The sequence below is a fragment of the Mercenaria mercenaria genome, chromosome 14 (genome assembly GCF_021730395.1).
Source record: "Mercenaria mercenaria strain notata chromosome 14, MADL_Memer_1, whole genome shotgun sequence".
In the NCBI taxonomy this organism is placed as follows: Eukaryota; Metazoa; Mollusca; class Bivalvia; order Venerida; family Veneridae; genus Mercenaria; species Mercenaria mercenaria.
The window spans coordinates 41,727,254-41,753,953 of NC_069374.1; the positions used below are offsets into that span (position 1 = coordinate 41,727,254).

A 26,700-nucleotide genomic window follows, 5' to 3' on the forward strand; every position below is an offset into this window, starting at 1 on the left:
CACCAGGTCAAATCAAAGGAAAAGCTTGTTAACACTCTAGAGGTCACAATTTTGGCCCAATCTTAATGAAACTTGGTCAGAATGTTACCCTCAATAAAATCTTGGACGAGTTCGATATTGGGTCATCTGGGGTCAAAAACTAGGTCACCAGGTCAAATCAAAGGAAAAGCTTGTTAACACTCTAGAGGTCACATTTTTGGCCCAGTTTTTATGAAACTTGGTCAGAATGTTACCCTTAATAAAATCTAGGACGAGTTCGATATTAGGTAATCTGGGGTCAAAAATTAGGTCACCAGGTCAAATCAAAGGAAAAGCTTGTTAACACTCTAGAGGTCACAATTTTGATCCAATCTTAATGAAACTTGATCACAGAGTATTATCCTCAATAAAGTATTGGAAGAGTTCGATATTGGGTCATCTGGGGTCAGAAACTAGGTCACCAGGTCAAATCAAAAGAAAAGCTTGTTAACACTGTAGAGGCCGCATTTATGACTGTATCTTCATGAAACTTGGTCAGAATGTTAATATTGATGATCTTAAGGTTCATTTTGAATCTGGGTCATGTAGGTTCAAAAACTAGGTCACCAGGTCAAATCAAAGGAAAAGTTAGTTTACACTGTAGAGGACACATTTATGACCATATCTTCATGAAACTTAGTCAGAATGTTAAACTTGATGATCTTTAGGTCAAGTTCAAATCTGGGTCATGTCAGGTCAAAAACTAGGTCACCAGGTCAAATCAAAGGAAAAGCTATTTAACATTTTAGAGGCCACATTTATGACCAAATCTTAATGAAACTTGGTCAGAATGTTAATCTTGATGATCTTTAGGTCAAATTAAAATCTGGGTCAGGTGGGGTCAAAACCAAGGTCACTAGGTCATATCAAAGGAAAAGCTTGTTAACACTGTAGCTGCCACATTTATGACTGTATCTTCATGAAACTTAGTCAGAATGTTAAACTTGATGATCTTTAGGTCAAGTTCGAATCTGGGTCATGTCGGGTCAAAAACTAGGTCACGGGGTCAAATCAAAGGAATAGCTAGTTAACACTTTAGAGGCCACATTTATGACCATATCTTAATGAAACTTGGTCAGAATGTTAATCTTGATGATCTTTAGGTCAATAGGTCAGGTGAGTGAAACAGGGCCTTCATGGCCCTCTTGTTTGTTACTATTGCTTATATCTTACTGTAACTTCACATAAACATTGTCCAGCATACAAAGGTCAAGGTCACCAAGGTATTATACTTTGGCTATTTTTAAGGTTAAAGTTTTTCGGCAACCTTTGTTTTTCTGTCATGTCTTTGCTACTATTGCTTATATCTTACTGTAACTTCACATAAACATTGTCCAGCATAGAAGCAAAGTATGTGCAGGGTTTGGGCCCAATATAACCAAGGTGTTATACTTAGGTTATTTTTGTGCCCCCGCCCCTTGAGTGGTGGGGGCATATAGATTTGCTCTTGTCCATCCATCCGCCCGTCCGTCCGAAGTTCGTGACACGCCTAGCTCAAAAAGTATTTGATATAAATTAATGAAACCTTGCATGAGGCTTTATCATAATATGAACTTGCGTCACCTTGTATTTTTCGTTTGGCTCCGCCCCCTAATTTTAGAGTTATGGCCCCTAAAATAGTCAAAAATGCACATTTTCACCTTGTGACCTGCCTAGCTCAAAAAGTATTTGATATAGATTCATGAAACCTTGCACGGGTCTTAATCATGATATGAACTTGCGCACCTCCTATTTTTCATCTGGGTCCGCCCCCTATTTCTAGAATTATGGCCCCTGAAATAGTCAAAAATGCACATTTTCACCTTGTGACACGCCTAGCTCAAAAAGTATTTGATATAGATTCATGAAACCTTGCATGAATCTTAATCATGATATGAACTTGCGCACCTCCTATTTTTCATCTGGGTCCGCCCCCTATTTCTAGAGTTATGGCCCCTGAAATAGTCAAAAATGCACATTTTCACCTTTTGACACACCTAGCTCAAAAAGTATTTGATATAAATTGATGAAACCTTGCATGAATCTTTATCATGATATGAACTTGCGCACCTCCTATTTTTCATCTGGGTCCGCCCCCTATTTCCAGAGTTATGGCCGCTGAAATAGTAAAAAAATGCTCATTTTCACCTAATTATGTGCCTCACTCAAAAAGTATTTAATGTAAATTCGTGAAACCTTGCTTGAGTCTTTATTATAATGTGACCTTGCACACTTGGCATTCTTCTTGAGAATATTAGCGTTTATTACAGAGTTATGGCCCTTGAAATAGCCAAAATAGTGGATTTTTTGTTTGTGATGCTCATAGCTAAAAAGTATATGGTATAGAATAATGAATCCATTTGATAGTGGGTTTTTTTGAGGCTATACCCCATTAAGACTGCAAACATTTGAATGATTTCCCCTTATTTGTGACAAATGTACCAGTGGGGGGCACACCCTGTGTCCTACAGACACATTCTAGTTAAGGTTAAAGTTTTTCGGCAACCTTTGTTTTTCTGTCATATCTTTGTTTCTATTGCTTATATCTTACTGTAACTTCACATAAACATTGTCCAGCATACAAGCAAAGTATTTGCAGGGGCTGGGCCAAATATACCCAAGGTCAAGGTCACCAAGGTGTTATACTTAGGTTATTTTTAATCCCCCGCCACAAGTGGTGGGGGTTATAGGAATGGTCTCTGTCCGTCATTCTGTCCTTTCGTCTGTCTGTCCGTAACACTTTCTTGTCAGCTCAATATCTCCTAAACCCCTTGAAGGATTTACATGAAACTTGGGTCAAATGATCAACTCATCAAGACGATGTGCAAACATGAGTCAGCCATGCCGGCTCAAGGTCAAGGTCACAACTCAAGGTCAAAGGTTTGAGCCTTCCATTTTGTGTCCGCTCTATATCTCCTAAACCCCTGGAAGGAATTTTATAAAACTTAGGTCAAATGATCACCTCATCATGACGATGTGCAGAACTCATGAGTCAGCCATGCCAGCTCAAGGTCAAGGTCACAACTGAAGGTCAAAAGTTTGAGCCTTCCATTTTGTGTTCGCTCTATATCTCCTAAACCCCTTGAAGGATTTTCATCAAACTTGGGTCAAATGATCAACTCATCAAGGCGATGTGCAGAACTCATGAGCCAGTCATACCGGCTCAAGGTCAAGGTCACAACTGAAGGTCAAAGGATTTAGCCTTCCATTTAGTGTCCACTCTATCTCCTAAACCCCTTCAAGGAATTTTATAGAACTTGGGTCAAATGATCACCTTACCAAAACGATGTGCAGAACTTACGAGTCAGCCATGCTGGCTCAAGGTTAAGGTCACAGCTTAGGGTCAAAGGTTTGAGCCTTCCATTTTGTGTCCACTCTGTATCTCCTAAACCCCTTGAAGGATTTTCATCAAACTTGGGTCAAATGATCACTTCATCAAGAGCTCATGAGTCAGCCATGTCAACTCAAGGTCAGGGTCACAACTCAAGGTCAAAGGTTTTAGCTCTGTATCTCCTAAACCTCTTGAAGGATTTTCATGAAACTTTGGTCAAATGATCACCTCATCAAGACGTGCAGAATTCATGAGTCAGCCATATCAGTTCAAGGTCAAGGTCACAGCTAATAGTCAAAGGTTTACCCTTTCACTATCCATAACAGTGGCGGGGGATTTAGCTGTCTTTCAGACTGCCTTGTTAAGGTTAAAGTTTTAAGGCAACCTTTGTTTTTCTGTCATATCTGTGTTCCTATTACTTATATCTTACTGTATCTTGACATAAACGTTGTCCAGCATACAGACAAAATATGTGCAGGGGCTGGGCCCATTATATCCAAGGTCAAGGTCACCAAGGTGTTATACTTGGAATTATTTTCATGTTAATTTTTCGAAAGCTTCATTATACGCCCAAAGGGGCGTATTATGTTATACCCCCAGTGTCCATCTGTTCGTCTATCCGTTAGCAATTTCCTGTCTGCTCTGTAACTCTTGAACCCCTTGAAGGATTTCAAAGAAACTTTACACAAATGTTCACCACACGGAGATGATTTGCAGAGCGCAAGTTTTGGATGTCTCGCTTTAAGGTCAAGGTCACACTTGGGGGTCAAAGGTCATATCAGTTTGTTTCTTGTCCGCTCTGTTACTCTTGAACTGTTTGAAGGATTTCAAAGAGACTTGGCACATTGTTTGCCACACTGAGACGACGTGCAGTGTGCATGTTTCGAATGACTCGCTTCATGGTCAGGGTCACACTTAGGGGTCAAAGGTCATATATGACTTTGCTTTGTTTATATTGCTCTGCATTGCAGTTCTCTTGTTTTTATTTGGTAGATCCTTTTTTTTTATTCACTTACAATAAAAAAATTTGAATTACTTCCCTTATATGTTACTATAAATAGCTTATTTTGAAACAGTTATGTAACGGCGGGCAGTTAACCTTAGCAGTGTTCCTGGGTTCTGGACCAGTACAAACCTGTTCTCTGCAAGTAACTGCCAACTTCCCCGCATGAATCAGAGGTGGAGGACGAATGATTACAGAAACAATGTCTTTTATCGTCACGGAGAACATACGCCTCACCCAGGGCTCAAACTGAATGACTTTGATTCAAACTTAATTTAGTTGTTTCATATCATCATCATCATAGATCTTAAGTTTAGTTTTGACCCTTTTTCACCGTATCTTTGCTGTTATACTAAATGGATTTGATTCAAACTTAAAATGCTTATTGACATCGTCACCCATATCATGTAACACAAGGTCAATAACTGGCAGCAATATGTTATGGGTTATGCGCTCTCTTTACTTAAAATTTCAGGTCTAAGTTTTAATCATACATGTGATAAGTTCAGAATCCCAAAACTGGAGGTTTGCCATTTTTCAGCTGGAGTTGGGGTCTCAAAACTGGAGGGTTTTTATCGACATAAATTAAGCGCGCTGACACAAAACTTAAAGAAAAAATCCAACATTTTAGGCCACACAATTACGCATAAGTCTACACCAGAAGAAACAATCCTCATAACTCTTGATTTGAATTTTGACAGAGTTATGCCACTTTTTAACTTACATTTTTTTTGTTTAAGTTTTATATAATGATCAATATCTCTGTTACACTCAAAGCTATTGACTATTATGCCCCTTTTACTGGCAAAATTTTAATTCAGAGTTAATCACTGAGAAAAGTCGAGCATGCTGTCTTACAGAAGCTCCCTCTTGTTCCAACTTTAAACTTTCTTAACAGAATAAATTTGTAGAAACAAAGTCTCAATTTAGGTCTGAAATGGTGGTGAACATTGCATTAACATTTTCAGTCTACTTGAGGGCTGAAAAAAAGAAGCGCTAAATTGGTCTGTACACAACTCATAAATTATGTCAAATCCTTACCCCACCCACATTCGTATAAAAATACAGATCATTAATGATTCTGACATGAAAAACAGAAATGCATCAACATGTATTTACCCTTACTTAAATAATGTAGATTGATGTTATCAAATAAATGAGTGTGTGTTTTGATCCAATTTTCAATGAAATAAAGTCCGATTTTATTAGCAAATTAATTTGGTAAACATTGGAAGAAAATGGCGTAACTGCATAAGGGGAAGTAACACTCATGTTCTAAAAATAGTAATGGGTTGGTTTTTCCAACAATTATTTATGTGATTTTATTAATTTGAATAATCAAAAATTCATTTCAGCTGGGAATTGTTTCTTATGACTGGGAGTTTTTTGCTTCAAATTGGTAAAAAATGGAGCCTAATTAGCATTGAGAATGGGCCGATATTCGGCCCGTGAGACAGATGGAAAAGGCCCTGCTTGTCAAATCCCTTATCAAAACAAACAATTAATGATCATGTTATCAAAATTCACCTGTGAAAAACAACTCTTTCCTCCAGCTACCTGTGTGTCAAACATTCAAACATGTATAATACACAACAGTCAGTGACACTTTGCATGTTTGGCACTCCTCGGTAATTATCAACCCAGTCATAGTACTGATTATTTTTTTTTTTTTGATTTTTTTTTTTTTTGTGAAAAGCGGGAGGATTATGGTTTTGGTCGGGAGACGGGAGGCAAGGTGAAAAAATCGGGATTTTGACCCTCCCGCGCGGGAGATCACATGTATGGTTTTAATGCACATTTGCTCTTTCACAGTTATTACAAATTAAATTTTATTCAATCTTCAAATAGTTGTTCCACATTATTAGCCACATGATATAACACTTGCTGCATTACTCTTGCAGAAATATTTCATGAATTATGACCCTTTGTACTTAATGTTTTGATACACTTTACCTCTAACAGCTTCAGCTTACTCAGATGTGCCCATTTTCACTATCCGGCATCCAAATAGTTGAGCACACTGTCTCCTGTGACAGCTCTTGTTATGTCTCCCACACCACTGCGTGATGGGAGACATATTGATTTACTCCTGTGTGTGTGTCCGTCTGTCATAAATCTTGTCCGCACTCTATGTCAAACATTTCTCATCCAATCTTCACCAAACTTTAACAAAGTGTGTTTGCCAATAAGTCCTCAGCTAAGTTCGATAACTAGCCAAATTGGCCGAGGCAGTTCGGAATTATGGCCCTTGAATTACCGAAAATCGCTCAGGTCTTGGAGACATAAAGGACCCATATACTACTAATATAGTATATGGGTCCTTTATGGCCCCAAGATTTAATAGAAGTATATGGGTCATTTATGCCCCAAGATTTAATCATGTCAGATGATTAGGTGTTGAGGTCTTGGTGCATGGTTGACTCATATACTACTATTCAGATGATTAGGTGTTGAGGTCTTGGGTGCATGGTTGACTCATATACTACTATTCAGATGATTAGGTGTTGAGGTCTTGGTGCTTGGTTGACTCATATACTACTATTCAGATGATTAGGTGTTGAGGTCTTGGTGCATGGTTGACTCATATACTACTATTCAGATGATTAGGTGTTGAGGTCTTGGTGCATGGTTGACTCATATACTACTATTCAGATGATTAGGTGTTGAGGTCTTGGTGCATGATTGACTCATATACTACTATTCAGATGATTAGGTGTTGAGGTCTTGGGTGCATGGTTGACTCATATACTACTATTCAGATGATTAGGTGTTGAGGTCTTGGTGCATGGTTGACTCATATACTACTATTCAGATGATTAGGTGTTGAGGTCTTGGGTGCATGGTTGACTCATATACTACTATTCAGATGATTAGGTGTTGAGGTCTTGGTGCATGGTTGACTCATATACTACTATTCAGATGATAAGGCAGTTTTGGGAGACATGTGCTTTTCTCAAATGGAGCTCTAGTTTTCTTCTGTTTTATCATTAAGGTATTGGACCCATAATAGAGTAACTCCTTTTTGAAGAGTATTCAATTCTTACCATAAACCTACTTTGACTGCAATTTTCAGGGGGGTGTAGGTTCATGCCCCACTGGGACCAAGTTTTTTTTTCCATATTTTCCTTTTTTTCTAGTAAGTTTTTTACTTCTTTCAAGACTTATTATGGATGTATTGTACAAAAATGGAAAATTTTCATTTTATAAGCGATTTCTTGCTGTTCAAAGTGACTTTACCTCTGAATCAGGAGGGGTAGAGTTAGACATCTTTAAAAATACTGAGTTACATGCGGTAAAAGTTCTCTATTTTGCCTTCATTCTTTAGATTACATATTGTGGAAAAAATGCAGGTAGGTTTTACTTCTGCCTCAAGCTTATTTTTGAATGAAGTGAGCAATATTCAAAACAGACCCACAGGATTCGACCTTAATTTTCAATGTTGGGAGTTAGAATTCTGTCTCAATAAATCTGTTTACTTGAGGCACCCTAGAAAAAAATGGTATTTACAGTTTTATTTTGTGTTATATAATTGTTTAACAATAGTTTGATGCTTCTTTTATCAAAATTAATGCTGTAATGAATTATCTGCAAATGTTTTAGATAGTGGCCATCACATTGAAATTTGTCTCTACTTGAGCTTGAGGAAATACCATAAATTATACAAAATTTACAAAAAAACGGCATGGTAAAAGTTGTTTAAAATTTGCAACACAGTACGAAACATGGTCAATTTTAAGAATATACCAAGCAAATACCATTCTTTAAACATTACTATTAGGGGTCCAATACCTTAAATGAGAAAATTCAGGTCCAGTTTTTATAGGTAGTTTGTTCTTTTAAATTTCACTCTCTTTTAGGTTCTAACAATTAAACATATGAGCAGATTTGATTATTTGTTCTTTAGTAAACAGCAGACAGCAGAATTTCCTGCATTGAGTGGAGACAATTCAAACCGAGGTAAAACAGCAGTGGGTGGTCCGAGCAAACAGAAACCATCAAAATCAAAGAAAGAGGAGGTAAGTATTCAGCAAACAAAAACGGATTACATATTACTATCCCCGAGGATGGAAAAGTGGCTTTGTTGCAACATGCCAATAATCTGATTGGTCACAAAGGTTAACATAGGTCATTACCTTCGAATGCATGGTCAGTATTAGGAAACAAACCCCATTGTGCGCAACAAATTCACGCATCAAAGGTACACTGCATGGACTGACACGGTCAATCTTTCTTAATTGCCATATTTACTCAAATGAAAGTGGTAACAGATTTACTTTGTTGTTTGATTTAACAACTTATGTTAGCGTAAATACTTTGGAAATTATATAGCTGACTTGACATTTTAGTTAGTAGAAAACAACCTAGCTCTTTTTCAAAATTTTAGTGTTTTGATTTTTTGTACAGAAATAAACGCATCCTTTGTGTAAAATATAATGCCCCGGGAGGTGATTAAAAGGAGGGATACGGAATGTCAATAAGGTAGAATGGTCTTGTCCTTGTGTCCGATCCTGGGGTTCCGCACACTGATGATCAATATTTAAAACAGACATTGCAACCAAAATTGTACAAGATGATCGTTATATATTTTTATAGATGTGCCCTAAAAGGAACTTTTGCTATGCTTCAACTTGTTCAAATTATTACCCTGGTGTGAAAAGAGACCCCAGGGTCCCTAGTTTTACTTAGACATAATTAAAGGAAAAAACTTTAAAAATCTTCTTGTCTGAAACTGCAAGGCCTGGGCTATTGATATTTTGTATGATGCATTGCCTAGTGGTCCTCTAAGATTATTCAAATTATGCCCCTGAGGTGAATTGGCCCCACCCAGGTGGTCCCAAGTTTTACATAAACTTGTATAGGAAAATTCTTTTAAAAATCTTGCCTGAAACTGCAAGGCCTAGGCTTTTGATATTTGGTATGTTGCATTGCCTAGTGGATTGTTCAAATTATGCACCTGGTGTGAAAAGAGGCCTCGCCCTGGGGGACATTTTTATATGAGTTACATAGAAAAAAAATACTTCAAAAGTTATCTGATCATATTTCCTAGACTGTTTAATTATAACTACCTGATGACCCCAAGGAATTAGGGGTCACTTGACTGAACTTGACCTACTGACCTACTTTCTTGTTTTTTAAGATACAACCTTGAAATTTGGATGATGTATACAGTTTTTCACACCGATCTTATCACTGACTTTCAGTGACCATTAATGTGACCTACTGACCGATTTCTTAATATTTTAGCATCAGTTTGACATTTGAAATATGTAGCTCATATTACTCAGGTGAACGATCCAGGGTCATCATGAGCCTCTTGTTTTTCCTTTGCATTCCAAAACTGCCGTCCATTAAGGGATTTTAATATTTTTTGCACAAATAATTCCCAGAATGAGACAGCTTACCATGCTTAACACCTATACCTTGGGCTCTAAGATCAAGGTCACACTGAGGTCAATAGTTTTTTTTTCCATGCCTGTTCTATAACATATCAGTAACAAAAAAAATTGACAAAACATTTTCCCAAATTTTACATATCAGTTGCCACTTCCATTCAAATGAAACAGTATGGGGGGCATGCACTTTCGAATTTTCAAAATTAGTTTCTTGTTTTTAGCTCACGTAGTGACAGGGTGAGCTTTTGTGATCGTCCATCTGTCCACAATTTCCTTGTGAACACGATAGAGACCACATTTTGTATTTGATTTTTATCAAACTTGCACACAACTTGTATGGGTATTATATCTCGGTTCCTTTCGAAAACTGGCCAGATCCCATCATAGGTTCCAGAGTTATGGCCCCTTAAAGGGCCAAAATTTGCAATTTTGGGCTTCTGAACAGGATAGAGACCACATTTTGCAATCAGCTTTAATAAAACTTGCTCACAACTTGTATTGGCATAATATCTGGGTTTCTTTCGAAAACTAGGCAGATCCCATCATGGGTTCAAGAGTTATGGCCCCTTAAAGGGTCAAAAGTTGCTATTTTTGGCTTGTGAACACAACAGAGACATCATTTTGCACTCGACTATAATCAGACTTGCACACAACTTGTATTGGCATAATATGTCGGTTCCTACCGAAAACTGGATCCTGTCATGGGTTCCAGAGTCATGGCCCATCAAAGGGCCAAAATTTGCTATTTTGGCTTTTGCAGCCATATAGAGACTTCATTAAATTTTACAGTTTGATTTGATACAAACTTGCAAAATATCTTCAACAACAATAAATCTTGGATTCCATGATGAATCTATCAGATCCAATCATAGGTTACGGAGTTACGGCCCCTGATTGACCCCTGAAAGAGCCAAAATTTGGTAATTTTTACCTTGTGAACATAATAGACGTGACGTTTTATATTTGATATTAACCACACTTACACACAACTTAAGTCAGAATAAGATCTCGGTTCCTTTCGAAAACTGACTAGATTCCATCGTGGGTTCTAGAGTTACTGCCCCTGAAAGCGGCAAAATTTTCTATTTGTGCCCTTTCAGCTGTATAGAGGTTCTTTCAGCCGTATAGAGCTTTCATTTATACTTTGACTTGAAGCAAACTTGCACAGAATGATTATCTTGATGATCTCTAGGCCTGGATCGAAGCCCATGTCTGGTCAAAACCTAGGTCATCAGGTCAGATCAAAGGAAAAGCTTGTTAACAACCTAGAGGCCACATTAATGACTCTATCTTCATGAAACTTGGTCAGAATGTTTATCTCAATAACTGGAGAACCATTTGACCTAGAATCTTCAAACTTCATAGGGTGGCAGGGCTTATGAAGTAAACGACCCAATTGCTTTTGGGGTCACTCTATTAAAGGTCAAGGTCACAGGGGCCTGAACATGGAAAACCATTTCTGATCAATAACTTGAGAACCACTTGACCCAGAATGATGAAACCTCATAGGATGATTGGTCATGCAGAGTAGATGAACCCTATTGATTTTGGGGTCACTATGTGAAAGGTCAAGGTCACAGGGGCCTAAACAAGGAAAACCATTTCCGCTCAGTTACTTGAGTACCACTTGACCCAGAATTTTGAAACTTCATAGGATGATATTGGTCATGCAGAGGACAGGGTTCCCACGCTATCCGGGAAAATGGGAAAAGTCCGTGAATTTCAAAAATTGACTCCCGGCCGTGAAAATACCGGGAATTTGGCGGGAGAACGGTAAAGGTACGGGAAAATACCGGGTATTATCCCATTTTGCTAAGGGAACTAATTCATGATTCAAAATGGCGGACATGGATGTCATTTCAATTTCCCTTTTGGAAAATACCAATGTTTTTGTGGTTGATGAGCCTATATAGGTAGCTATGCTTGAATTTTTAAACAGTAATTCTAGGCTTTCAGTCATTTTTGTGTCGATTTTTAAGATGCCCTATGAAATTCCGATATTTTTCGAGAATTATTGTGAAAATTAGAGGCACACTTGAATTCAGTGATCAAACATCAACTTGACTGAAAATAATTTATTTGCTAGAAGTGTATCAAAGATTATATTAATAATGTAGGTGGCACCAGAGGTGTAATTATTATGAAGGAGTTGATTAAGTCTTCACAACAATTGCTAGACAAGTAAACGATTCATACAATACAATACAATAAGTTTTATTTTGAGTCGGCAAGAAGGCAACATTACAAAACATAAGCTCTGAAGAGCTTTTGAACCGACTATCATAGTTTCCTTGAGAAACAAAAGCTTGAGGACAGTAAGGAAACAAAATGAAAAAAAAAAAGAGAAAATTTGCAGAGCCTGTATTTATTAAGTAGAAACTTTTAAGCAATATTGGGCCATCATGGCCCTCTTGTTCTTATATTTTTACATTGAATCTAGAAAAATTGACGGGAAAGTACAACCCTATATGTCGTACAGAGGTCCTTGATAATCGCAACAAGGTCCTGGAAAAGTCCTTAAATTTCATAGAGGTAAAAGTGTGGGAACCTTGAGAGGAGATGACCCCTATCAATTTTGGGGTCACTCTGTTAAAGGTCAAGGTCACAGGGGCCTGAACATGGAAAACCATTTCCGATCAATAACTTGAGAACCACTTGACCCAGAATGATAAAACTTCATAGGATGATTGTTCATGCAGAGTAGATGACCCCTTTTGATTTAGGGGTCACTTTGTTAAAGGTCAAGGTCACAGGCCTGAACATGAAAAAACATTTCCGATCAATAACTTGAGAACCACTTGACCCAGAATGTTTAAACTTCACAGGATGATTGCACATGCAGAGTAGATGACCCCTATTGATTTTGAGGTCATTCTGTTAAAGGTCAAGGTCACAGGGGCCTGAACATGGAAAACGGTTTTTTGTCAGTAACTTGAGAACCACCTGACCCAGAATGTCAAAACTTCATAGGATGATTGGTCATGCAGAGGAGATGACTCCTATTGCTTTTAGGGTCAATCTATTAAAGGTCAAGGTCACAGGGGCCTGAACATGGAAAACCATTTCCGGTCAGTAACTTGAGAACCACTTGACCCAGATTGTTGAAACTTTATAGGATGATTGGACATGCAGACTAGATGACCCCTATTGATTTTGGGCTCACTTGATCAGAGGTCAAGGTCACATGGGCCTGAACATGGAAAACAATTTCCAGTCAGTAACTTTAGAACCACGACCCAGAATGTTGAAACTTCATAGGATTATTGATCATGCGATGAGATGACCCCTATCGATTTTGGGATCACTCTGTTCAAGGTCAACGTCATAGGGGCCTGAACATGGATAACAGTTTCCAGTCAGTAACTTGAGAACCACTTGACCCAGAATGTTGAAACTTCATAGGATTATTGATCATGCAGATGAGATGACCCCTATCGATTTTGGGGTCACTCTGTTAAAGGTCAAGGTCACAGGGGCTTGAAACCGTTTCTGGTCAGTAACTTGAGAACCATTTGACCCAGAACGTTGAAACTTCATAGGATGATTGGACATGCAGAGTAGATGACCCTTATTGATTTTGGGGCCCCTATTGATTTTGGGGTCACTCTATTAAAGGACAAGGTCGCAGCAGATGAAAAATAGAAATCAGTTTCTGGTTTATAACTTGAGAACCATTTGACCTAGAACCTTCAAACTTCATAGGGAGATAGGAATAGAAAATTCTTTCCAGTCAATAACTTGAGAACCACTTGACCCAGAATGTTGAAACTTACTAGGATATTTGGACATGCAGAGTAGATGACCCCTAATAATTTTGGGGTCACTTGATCAAAGGTCAAGGTCACAGGAGCCAGAACATGGAAAACCGTATCCAATTCATAACTTGAGAACCACTAAGCCCAGAATGTTGAAACTTAGTGGGATGATTGGACATGCCAAGTAGGTGATCCTTATTGCAGTCGACCATCAGTGTCTCTTTGATTTTCGCTCTTGTCCCCTATTGACTTAGCCCGCCCACTTAGCTCAGTAGGGAGAGCGTTGGTCTACGGATCGCGGGGTTGCAAGTTCGATCCCCAGGCAGGGTGTATGTTCTCCGTGACGATTTGATAAAAGACATAGTGTCTGAAATCATTCGTCCTCCACCTCTGATAATTCATGTGGGGAAGTTGGCAGTCACTTGCGGAGAACAGGTTTGTACTGGTACAGAATCCAGGAACACTGGTTAGGTTAACTGCCCGCCGTAACATGACTGAAATACTGTTGAAAAAAGGCGTTAAACCCAAAACAAACAAACAAGCATATTCGACTATGCATTGCGGGAGACATGCCCTTTTTTACAAAAGCATCTTCTAGTTATTAAATGGATTTGATTCAAACTTAAAATAGATGTTCCACCTTACACCCACATCATGTGACAAAAGGTGCATAACTCTGACACTAATTTTTCATGAATTATGTCCCCTTGTAGTTTGAATTTAAGGTTAATTTTGATGCATTTTCACTATATCTCAGTTATTAATCCCCCGCCACGAGTGGTGGGGGGTTATAGGAATGGTCTCCGTCCTTCTTCTGTCCCGTAACATTTTGTGTCCGCACTGTATCTCCTTAACCCCTTGAAGGATTTTTATGAAACTTTGGTCAAATGATCACCTCATCAAGACGATGTGCAGAACCCATGAGTCAGCCATGTCGAGGTAAGGTCACAACTCAAGGTCAAAGGTTTGAGCCTTCCATTGTGTGTCCGCTCTGTATCTGCTAAACCCCTTGAAGGATAATTATGAAACTTGGGTCAAATGATCACTTCATCAAGACGATGTGCAGAACGCATGAGTCAGCCATGTTGGCTCAAGGTCAAGGTCACAACTCAAGGTCAAAGGTTTGAGCCTTCCATTTTGTGTCTGCTCTGTATCTCCTAAACCCCTTGAAGGATAATCATGAAATTGAATCAAATGATCACCTCATCAAGACGATGTGCAGAACCCATGAGTCAGCCATGTTGGCTCAAGGTCAAGGTCACAACTCAAGGTCAGAGGTTTGAGCCTTCCATTTTGTGTCCGCACTGTATCTCCTAATTCCCATGAACGAAAATCATGAAACTTGGATCAAATGATGATGATATGCAGAACCCATGAGTCAGCCATGGTGGCTAAAGGTCAAGGTCACAACTCAAGGTCAAGATTTGAGTCACTATCCAAAACAGCTGTGGAGGATATAGCTGTCTTTTAGACTGCCTTGTTACTAAATGGATTTGATTCAAACTTAAAATAGATGTTCCACCTTTTTACCCACATCATGTGACACAAGGTGCATAACTCTGACACCAGTTTTTCATGAATTATGCCCATTTTTACTTAAAATTTAAGGTTGATTTTGAGGCATTTTCACTGTATCTCAGTTATTACAAAATGGATTTGATTCAAACTTAAAATAGATGTTCCACCTTATCACCCACATCATGTGACACAAGGTGCATAGCTCTGACACCAATTTTTCATGAACTATACCCCCTTTTACTTAGAAGTTAAGGTCAATTTTTAAGCATTATCACTATATCTCAGTTATTATCCCCCATAACTTGTGATATATTTTACCTAGAACTATGAAACTTAAATTCAAGTTAGATCACCATAATGTGGTTGTGCACTCAATTTCATCCGGATTTCTTTAGTAACTTCAGCGTTATTAGCCTTTAATTGTTTAAAAATCCACATATTTGTACATAACAAACTTACCATTTGTTGGTAGAATTTCATTAAATTTCTTTCTTCTTTTCCATGAACATTTATTATAAACATGTAAAGTTGTGTACCCACACCTGGTCACCCCCTTGCCTTGGTCACACCCCCTACCCCTTTTTTTCAAACCTGAATATTTATCAACCTGCAAAGTTGTACCGTTCCTTCACCCAGTCATGCCCACCACCCCAATCATGCATTCCCGCCCCGCACCCCCACCCCCAATCATGCATTCCCGCTCCCCCACCCCCCAACATTTTTTTTTTTCATTTTTAATTATAATCAACATGTGAAGATTTTTACCCTCTACCGTTCACCCCACCCACCCCCAAAAAAATATATATATATATTTTCCTTTTTAGCTCGACTATTCGAAGAATAAGTAGAGCTATCCTACTCACCACGGCGTTGGCGTCGGCGTCACACCTTGGTTAAGTTTTTCGTACCAATCCACATTTTGACAAAGTCTTTTGAGATAAAGCTTTGAAACTTTCAACACTTGTTTACCATCATCATGGCCAGTTATAAGCAAGAGCACATAACTCCATCAAGGATTTTGGCTGAATTATGGCCCCTTTTGACTTAGAAATCATGGTTAAGTTTTTCGTACCAGTTCATATTTTGACAAAGTCTTTTAAGATAAAGCTTTGAAACTTTCAACACTTGTTAACCATCATCATGGCCAGTTATAGGCAAGAGCACATAACTCCATCAAGGATTTTGGCTGAATTATGGCCCCTTTCGACTTAGAAATCATGGTTAAGTTTTTCGTACCAGTTCATATTTTGACAAAGTCTTTTAAGATAAAGCTTTGACACTTTCAACACTTGTTTACCATCACCATGGCCAGTTACAGGCAAGAGTACATAACTCCATCAGGGATTTTGGCTGAATTATGGCCCCTTTCGACTTAGAAATCTTGGTTAATATTTCGTACCAGTTCATATTTTGACCAAGTCTTTTGAGATAAAGCTTTGAAACTTTCAACACCTGTTTACCATCACCATGTCCAGTTGTAGGCAAGAGTACATAACTCCATCAAGGATTTTAGCTGAATTGTGGCCCCTTTTGACTCAGAAATCTTGGTTAAGTTTTTCGTACCAGTTTATATTTTTTGTAAAGTGTTTGACATATGGCTTTGAAACTTTTATCACTTGTTTAGTATAATTGTCTCTATCTGTAGGAAAGAGAAAATAACTCTGTCATCTATTTTGGCTGAATTATGGCCCTTTTTGGACTTTGAAATTGGTTCTGTTTTCATACAAGTCCATGTTTTGTCAAAACTATTTGACATATGGCTTTTAAACTTTGAACACTTGTTTATCATTATGATTTCCATCTGTAGGCAAGAGTACATAACTATTTTGACTGAATTATGGCCCTTTTTGGACTTTGAAATTGCCTCATATATTGCCATTTAGTGCAAGACTTATCGAAATCATAGTAATACAGGAACATTGTTTGTCTAATCTATTTATTTCTTTTGTCTGAATATCCGTGGAAATATTTTGACCCCATTCTTCAATCAATTCTTCGAATAGTCTAGCGCGCTGTCATCAGACAGCTCTTGTTTAGCTCACCTGAGCGAAAGGCTCATGGTGAGCTTTTGTGACCGCTCAATGTTCGTCGTGCGTCCGTCAACATTTTTAGCTCACCTGAGCACGAAGTGCTCAAAGGTGAGCTTTTGTGATCACCCTGTGTCCGTCGTCAACAATTTGACTGTTAACACTCTAGAGGTCACAATTTTGGCCCAATCTTAATGAAACTTGGTCAGAATGTTACCCTCAATAAAATCTTGGATTAGTTTGATATTGGGTCATCTGGGGTCAAAAACTAGGTCACCAGGTCAGATCAAAGAAAAAGTTTGTTAACACTCTAGAGGTCACATTTTTAGCTTACCTGTCACATAGTGACAAGGTGAGCTTTTGTGATCACCCTTCGTCCGTCGTCTGTGCGTCCTTGCGTGCGTCAACAATTTCTTGTCTGCACGATAATGGTTTCATTTATGATTTTATTTTAACCAAACTTAAACACAACTTGTATCACTATAAGTTCTCGGTTCCTTTCATGAACCGGCCAGATCCCATTATGGGTTCCAGAGTTACGGCCCCTGAAAGGGCCAAAATTAGCTATTTTGACCTTGTCTGCACAATAGCAGCTTTATTTATGATTTGATTTTTACCAAACTTGCACACAACTTGTATCACCATAAGATCTTGGTTCCTTTCTTGAACCGGCCAGATTCCATTATGGGTTCCAGAGTTATGGCCCCTGAAAGGGCCAGAATTAGCTATTTTGACCTTGTCTGCACAATAGCAGCTTCATTTATGATTTTATTTTAACCAAACTTGCACACAACTTGTATAACCATAAGATCTCGGTTCCTTTCTTGAACTGGCCAGATTCCGTTATGGGTTCCAGAGTGATGGCCTCCGAAAGGGCCAGAATTAGCTATTTTGACCTTGTCTGCACAATAGCAGCTTCATTTATGATTTGAATTTAATCAAACTTGCACAAAACTTGTGTCACCATAAGATCTCGGTTCCTTTCTTGAACCGTCCAGATCCCATAATGGGTTCCAGAGTTATGGCCCCTGAAAGGGCCAAAATTAGCTATTTTGACCTTGTCTGCACAATAGCGGCTTCATTATGTCTCCCACCACACAGTGGTGTGGGAGACATATTGATTTACTCCGGTCTGTGTGTCTGTCTGCCTGTCTGTCTGTCACAAAGCTTGTCCGCACTCTAAGTCAAACATTTCTCATCCGATCTTCACCAAACTTCAACAAAATGTGTCTGCCAATAAGTGCTCAGCCAAGTTCGATAACTAGCCAAATCAGCCTAGGCACTTCGGAATTATGGCCCTTGAATTACCAAAAATGGATCCATTCATCTAGACCATCCAAAGAAACTAGTCATTTTTCGTTGGGCAGCACTGTCACAAAGCTTGTCCGCACTCTAAGTCGAACATTTCTCATTGGATCTTCACCAAACTTGAACAAAATGTGTCTGCCAATAAGTGCTTGGCCAAGTTCGATAACTAGCCAAATTGGCCTAGGCACTTCGGAATTATGGCCCTTGAATTACCAAAAATGGATCCATTCGTCTAGACCATCCAGAGAAACTAGTCATTTTTCATTGGGCAGCACTGTCACAAAGCTTGTCCGCACTCTTAAGTCGAACATTTCTCATTGGATCTTCACCAAACTTGAACAAAATGTGTTTGACCATAAGACCTCGGCCAAGTTCGATAACTAGCCAAATCCGCTTAGGCACTTTTGAATTATGGCCCTTGAATTACTTATAGGATCCATTCGTCTTGACCATCCAGAGAAACTAGTCATTTTTCATTGGGCAGTTGTGGGAGACATGCGCTTTTCTCAAAAGCATCTCTAGTTTATGATTTGATTTTAACCAAACTTGCACACAACTTGTATCACCACAAGATATTGGTTCCTTTCTTGAACCGGCCAGATCCCATCATGGGTTCTGTAGTTATAGCCCCTGATAGGGGGGTGGGCTTGTTTTCCCTATATGGCTATATAGAAAACTTTGAAAATCTTCTTCTCAAAAGCTACTGGTCCGTTTTCAAAATAATTTTACACAAATGTGCCTTGGATGACCTTCTACCAAATTCCTTGAGATAATTTTGATTCTTCGAAAAACATGGCGGCCCGCAGGAGACACTCATTATCCCTATATGGCCATATAAAAAACTTTAAAATTAAATCTTCTTGTATGAAACTTCTGGCCTGATTTGAGAATAATTTTATTTAAAGTTACTTTAAGAAAATTTCAACTATATTTTCTCATAATTCTTTTGATTGATCTTTATTATGATCTTTTGACCTTGAAAACTTGTCCTTAAGTGCAATGATAACAGGTGAGCAATATAGGGCCATCATGGCCCTCTTGTTGGTTCAATCTTAATGAAACTTTGTCAGAATGTTACCCTCAATTAAAATCTTGGACGAGTTTGATACTGGGTCATCTGGGGTCAAAAACTAGGTCACCAGGTCAGATCAAAGAAAAAGCTTGTTAACATTCTAGAGGTCACAATTTTGGCCCAATCTTAATGAAACATGGTCAGAATGTTGCCCTCAATAAAATCTTGGACGAGTTTGATATTGGGTCATCTGGGGTCAAAAACTAGGTCACCAGGTCAAATCAAAGGAAAAGTTTGTTAACACTCTAGAGGTCACATTTTTGGTTCAATCTTAATGAAACTTGGTCAGAATGTTACCCTTAATAGTATCTTGGATCTTGGACGAGTTCGATATTGGGTCATCTGGGGTCAAAAACTTGGTCACCAGGTCAAATCAAAGGAAAAGCTTGTTAACACTCTAGAGGTCACAATTTTGGCCCAATCTTAATGAAACTTGGTCAAAGTGTTATCCTCAATAAAGCCTTGGACGAGTTCAATATTGGGTCATCTGGGGTCAAAAACTAGGTCACCAGGTCAAATCAAAGGAAAAGCTTGTTAACACTGTAGAGGCTGCATTTATGACTGTATCTTCATGAAACTTAGTCAGAATGTTAAACTTGATGATCTTTAGGCCAAGTTCGAATCTTGGTCATGTCAGGTCAAAAAAAACTAGGTCACCAGGTCAAATCAAAGGAAAAGATAGTTAACACTTTAGAGGCCACATTTATGACCATATCTTCATGAAACTTGGTCAGAATGTTAATCTTGATGATCTTTAGGTCAAGTTTAAATCTGGGTCAGGTGGGGTCAAAAACTATGTCACCAGGCCAAATCGGAGGAAAAGCTTGTTAACACTCTACAGGCCACATTTATGACTATAACTTCATGAAACTTAGTCAGAATGTTAAACTTGATGACCTTTAGGCCAAGTTCGAATCTTGGTCATGTCGGGTCAAAAACTAGGTCACGGGGTCAAATTAAAGGAATAGCTAGTTAACACTTCAGAGGCCACATTTATGACCATATCTTAATGAAACTTGGTCAGAATGTTAATCTTGATGATCTTTAGGTCAGTAGGTCAGGTGAGTGATACAGGGCCTTCATGGCCCTCTTGTCTAAAAAAATCTTCTTCTTGAAAACCACTGGGCAGAGTTACACCAAACTTCACAGGAATGATCCTTGGATGGTACCCTTCCAAAATTGTTCCATGCAGAACTCTCGTTGCTATGGCAACCGAAAGGAAAAACTTCAAAAATATTTTTGTCCAAAACTGCAAAGCATAGAGCCTTGATATTTGACATGTGAGATCATCTTATGGTCCTCTATCAGGGGTCTCAAGTTTTACATAGACTTGCATAGGAAAAAAACTTTAAAAATCTTCTTGCCTGAAACTGCAAGACCTAGGCTTTTGATATTAAGTATCTTGCCTTTCTTAGTGTTTCTCTACCAAAAATGTTCAAATTATGACCCTAGGGTGAAAAGAGGCCCTGCCCTGGGGGTACCAAGTTTAACATAGACTTCTATAGGAAAATAAATAAAGATCTTTTTGTCTGAAAGTTCAAGGCCTAGGCCTTTGATATTTGGTATGTAGCATTGCCTGGTGGATCTCTAACAAGTTTGTTCAAATTATGCCCCTGGGGTGAAAAGAGGCCCTGTCATGGGGGTCACTTGTTATAATTATGAGTTAAATAGGAAAAAATACTTCAATCAGAAAATTATCAGATCATATTTCCTAGACTGTTTAATTATCCCCCGCCGATGAAATCGGGAGGGGGGTATTGAAATGGCGTTGTCAGTCTGTCCGTCCGTCTGCAGCCATTTCTCAGTAACTACCTGGTAGAATTTCATGAAACTTGAAATAAACATGAACCAACATACTGTGACAATGCCAGTCAAGTTTTATTTGGATTGGTCAATTTCCCTTAGAGTTATTGCCCTTGATTTAATGAAAAATGTCCTTTCGTAGCCATTTCTCAGTAACTTGCAGGTAGAATTTCATCAAACTTGAAATAGACATGGACCAAGATATGGCGATGATGCCCTTCAAGTTTTTTTTTCTATTGGTCAATTTCCCTTAGAATTATTGCCCTTGATTTAATGAAAAATGCACAAAAATGTCCGTCCGCAGCCATTTCTCAGTTACTAGCTGGTAGAATTTCATCAGACTTAAAATAAATATGAACCAACATACTTTGATGATGCCCGTCATTTTCTTTTTTTTAGCTCACCTGTCACAAAATGACAAGGTGAGCTTTTGTGATCACTCAGCTTCTGTCTGTGCGTCCGTCCGTAAACTTCTGCTTGTGACCACTCTAGAGGTCACATTTTTCATGGGATCTTTATGCAAGTTGATCAAAATGTTCATGATATCTAGGTCAAGTTCGAAACTGGGTCATGTGCAGTCAAAAACTAGGTCAGTAGGTCAAATAATAAAAAAAACCTTGTGACCTCTCTAGAGGCCATATTTTTCATGGGATCTGTATGAAAGTTGGTTAGAATGTTCACCTTGATGATATCTAGGTCAAATTCGAAATTGGAACAACTGCGGGCAAAAACTAGGTCAGTAGGTCTAAAAATAGAAAAGCCTTGTGACCTCCTTAGAGGCCACACTTTTGAATGGATCTCCATGAAAATTGGTCAGAATGTTCACCTTGATGATATCTAGGTCAAATTTGAAACTGGGTCACGTGCCATCAAAAACTAGGTCAGCAGGTCAAATAATAAAAAAACCTTGTGACCTCTCTAGAGGCAGTATTATTCATGGGATCTGTATGAAAGTTGGTTTGAAATGTTCATCTTGATGATATCTAGGACAAGTTCGAAACTGTGTCAACTGCGGTCAAAAACTACGTCAGTAGGTGCGTCTGTCCGTAAACTTCTGCTTGTGACCACTCTAGAGGTCACATTTTTCATGGGATCTTTATGAAAGTTGGTCAGAATGTTCATGATATCTAGGTCAAGTTCGAAACTGTGTCAACTGTGTCTAGGTCAGTAGGTCTAAAAATAGAAAAACCTTTTGACCTCTCTAGAGGCCATATTTTTCAATGGATCTTCATGAAAATTGGTCTGTATGTTCACCTTGATGATATCTTGGTAAAGTTAGAAACTTGGTTACGTGCGGTAAAAAACTAGGTCAGTAGGTCTAAAAATAGAAAAATCTTGTGACCTCTCTAGAGGCCATGTTTTTCTTGAGATCTTCATGAAAATTGGTGATAATGTTCACCTTGATGATATCTAGGTCAAGTTCAAAACTGGGTCACGTGCCTTCAAAGACTAGGTCATTAGGTCAAATAATAGAAAAACCTTGTGACCTCTCTAGAAGCCATATTTTTCAATGGATCTTCATGAAAATTGTTCAAAAATTTTATCTTGATGATATCTAGGTCAAGTTTAAAACTGGGTGACATGAGCTCAAAAACTAAGTCACTATGTCAAATAATAGAAAAAACGACGTCTCACTCAGTTCAAAACTGGGTCATGTGGGGACAGGTGAGCGATTCAGGACCATCATGGTCCTCTTGTTGTTGGTCAGTTTTCCATACAGTTATTGCCCTTTAATTGTTTAAAAATCCACAGATTTGTACATAACAAACCAACCAATTGGAAGAATTTCATTAAACTTCTTTCATTCTTTTCCATGAACATTTATTATAAACATGTGAAGTTGTGTACCCACACCTGGTCCCCACCTTGCCTTGGTCACACCCCCTCCCAACATGTAAACTTTTGTACCCTCACCCCTCCACACACACACACACGCACCCCCCCCCCCCCCCCCCCACCCCACCCCCCACCCCCAAAAAAACCCATTTATTTTCTGTTAATTTCTTTTTGACTAATGAAATTATTTGCTAATCTTTGTAACATTCTTAACTTTTTGCTGGATATATTTTTTTGCCGTTCCCCACCACAACCCTTTCGGCAGGGGATACCAATTCATCGAATTTGCTTGTTTAATTTAACTTCACATTATTATTCCTCAAGACCAGATGACATGTTGAACACATCACCTATGCCTGATGGTCAGTGGTCAAGGTCACAATTCAAGGTCAAAGGTTAGATATTTGGTTTTTGCTCCATAACCTCTATGTGCATGAAAGGGTTTTAATAAAACTTTGGATTATTATTCTTCATGACAAGAGGATGTGTCACACATCAACCATGCCTGATGGTCAAAGGTCAGAGTTCAATTCAAGGTCAAATATTGGGTTATTGCTTTCCATAACTTCAGAACACTTGGGCATAGGATCCTCAAACTGGGTAAGCAAGTAAGTCATGACCATTATATGACCCCTGTTGATTTTGGGGTCACTAGGTCAAAGGTCAGTGACCTTTGGCATTATGATAAAGTACTAAAGAACAGTTGGACCTGGGATCAGCCAAGCTGACTTAAAAAAATGTCCTAGAATTTCATATTGACATCGTATGAACCCTGCCTTCACTTAAAAAAAACAAAAACTTCCTGTATCCAGTACCTGGTGGAGGCATTAATCACTTTCAGTGATAGCTCTAGTTATGAAGTCTTGACGATTTCAAATCTGGGTCATATGGGTCAAAAACTAGGTCACTAGGTCAAATCATAGGAAAAGCTTGTATACACTCTAGAGGCCACTTTTTCACTCCAATCTGCCCGAAACTGTGTCAGAATGTTTGTTTTCATGAAATTTTGGACAAGTTCAAATCTGGGTCATGTGGGGTAAAAAAAACTAGGTCAAATCAAAGAAAATGCTTGTTTACACTCAAGAGGCCATGTTTTTTGGTGCAATCTTAATGAAAATTGGTCAATATTTGTCTCCATGAAATCACTATGTAACATGTTTACACTGTTCGGTGTGTTACACAGGTGAGCGACCTAGGGCCATCTTGGCCCTCTTGTTCAATGGTTGATATTTTTCATTTAAAGTTTTAGATTAACAAAATCAAAAGGGGTTTTTATCTGCCTAGGTCAAATTGAACCAATGGATTTTGTCCTTTAGATAATTTTATTATTATTGTATTTTTCCACAGGAAGCTGTTCAGAGATTGTTCCAACCATTTCCACAGGAGGATGATTTCACATTATGGTGTAAAAAGCAACTGAAAAACATGGCCACATCAGTTGATAGTAAGTTTCCTTTCTTTTCATTGTTGTTGATTATATGAAATGCACATCTAAATCAATTTTAAATAAATGTATGATGTCTAAGTATAGGCTTAGTTGTATAAATGGGCTTTGATATGATTTCCAGTGTGGTTGTGTCACTGACTTCAAACCACACGCCCCCACCCCCGTGTGGTTAGTGTTACTGACTTCAAACCACAGAACATTCAAACTTGGAAGCATGGTTGGGCTATGAAATGGATGACCACTGTTGTTTTGGGGATCAATAGGTCAGAGGTCAAGGTCACAGGGGCCTTAAAACATGAAGTAGAAGTAGATGACCTCTATTGTGTTTGAGGTCATTAAGTCAAAGGTCAAGGTCACTGGGACTTGACTCTTGAAAAAAGTTTCTGCTCAGTAATTTAAGAACAACTGGACCCATAACCTTCACTCGTGATTGGGCTTATAAAGTAGATGACCCATAATGCTGTAGGGTTAATAGGGCAAAGGTCAAGGTTACAGGACCTAAACAGTGAAAACTATTTCTGCTTGATAACTTGAGAATCACTTGACCAAGAATTTTAAAACTTGATAGCATGATTGGACCCCAATCTGACTTAAGTGCTTGATCTTCTAAACGAAGATCTGAGAACGACCCATTCACGTACGTCTTCTGTATATTTTGGATTTCCAGTATTGCTATTTTTACTTTAACCAATCAGATGACTTGTTCGAATGTCAAAGAGTAAGAAAAATGTACAGTCATTCCAGGGCTCGAACCCGTGACCCCTCGCTTACAAAGCAAGTGGCCTACCGACTGAGCTAACTGGCTATCTGACACAGTTCGACATAAGAATTGTAAATATCAAAAGTCAAGACTACAGGTAGATTTGCAAAATGTTGTAAATTAAGCTCTGATTGGCTAGCGAAAGGATCGTCAGAACGAGGCTATGAATAGGTCGTTCTCAGATCCTATGCGTAGCGTAATAGGAGATGTACTTTAGTCAGATTGGATTGGACCCCTACTGTTTTTTTAGGTCAGGTAGTTAACAGGTCAAGGTCACAGGGGCCTGAACCTTGAAACCTGTTTCCACTTTTATAACTTGAGAACCACTTGACACAGTGTGTTCAAATTTGGTCAAGATAATAGTGTCATGGGACTGAAGATGGGACAACTCATTCATGTTTTACAAGCAGCTCTTGTTGAAAATTGACAATAAATCGGTATTGCCAGATGACTGCATTGTCCATGCTTATAATCTGACTGAAATACATCTGAGACCAGAGTTACCTGAAGTTGTAAAACAGGATTGTGACATAGCATGTGTGTTTGTGCCACAAATGTTCTGTTTGGTATTTCATTCTGCTAGATCAGAGTTATGGTCATTGATTTACCAAAAAATACACATGAAGTGCTCAAAAGTTTGTGCTGCAAATATCTTGAAAAATATTTCACCTAGAGTCATGAAACCCTGTGCAGTTGGGATACATGTGCCCTACGGACACACATTTAGTGTTCTCTCTTTTCCACCAATTTCAAAAAGGATTGTTATTAAAAAAATTTATTAATACATATTGAAAGTGGATTATAATATATTGTATACAGTCAAACCTGAAATTTGGTCTTTATTGGGAGGTGTTTTTTTCACAGGTTAAAATACACTGTAAATGTTAAGATGGGAAATAAAACATGTGGTCTTTATAGCCAGGTGGTCAGAGGTGGGCTTTAACACAGGTTTGACTGTATACAGTAACCAGACCAATATGAAATAAAGTTTTTCTTTCAGGGTTCCCACACTTCCTGGAAAACTGGAAAAGTCCTTGAATTTTTCATTTCATTTTCAAGGCCTTGAAAGTACTTGAATTTTAAAGAAAGAGCAAAAACCCTGGAAAAAGTTGGGAATTTTGTTCTTTCTGTATGCACATCACAATATTGCCAGTGTACATAAAAAGCAAACATATTTAAAAGAGAAACACCAGCATGGCTATCCCTGTACTTGAGAAATTTGCGTCTTTGAGATTGTAAGGAACAACAACTCTTCACATCAGTTGAGATTTTAGTGGTGTTACACCTACTTAGTCTATACGGAGTTGTCTTTCTTTGTGAAGCGTCTGGTGATTAAAATGAAAGAAAAACATGGCACACTTTGAAAAATGATTTCTTTCCTACAGAGAAGAGAATTTGGCAAAGCTAGTGTAAAATACGACCTCATAAGTTTGAAAATTGACAATAAATC

The 26,700-nt window shown here is 38.4% G+C and overlaps 1 protein-coding gene across 1 annotated transcript in view; it reads left to right on the top strand.

The window, feature by feature from the left end:
* LOC123526815 (GRB10-interacting GYF protein 2-like) overlaps window positions 1–26,700 on the top strand; it is a 268,736-nt gene that overhangs the window by 229,809 nt on the left and 12,227 nt on the right. Inside the window, 2 exon segments of the mRNA XM_053522603.1 lie at window positions 8,236–8,347; window positions 24,391–24,487. Coding sequence (XP_053378578.1) covers window positions 8,236–8,347; window positions 24,391–24,487 — 209 coding nt within the window.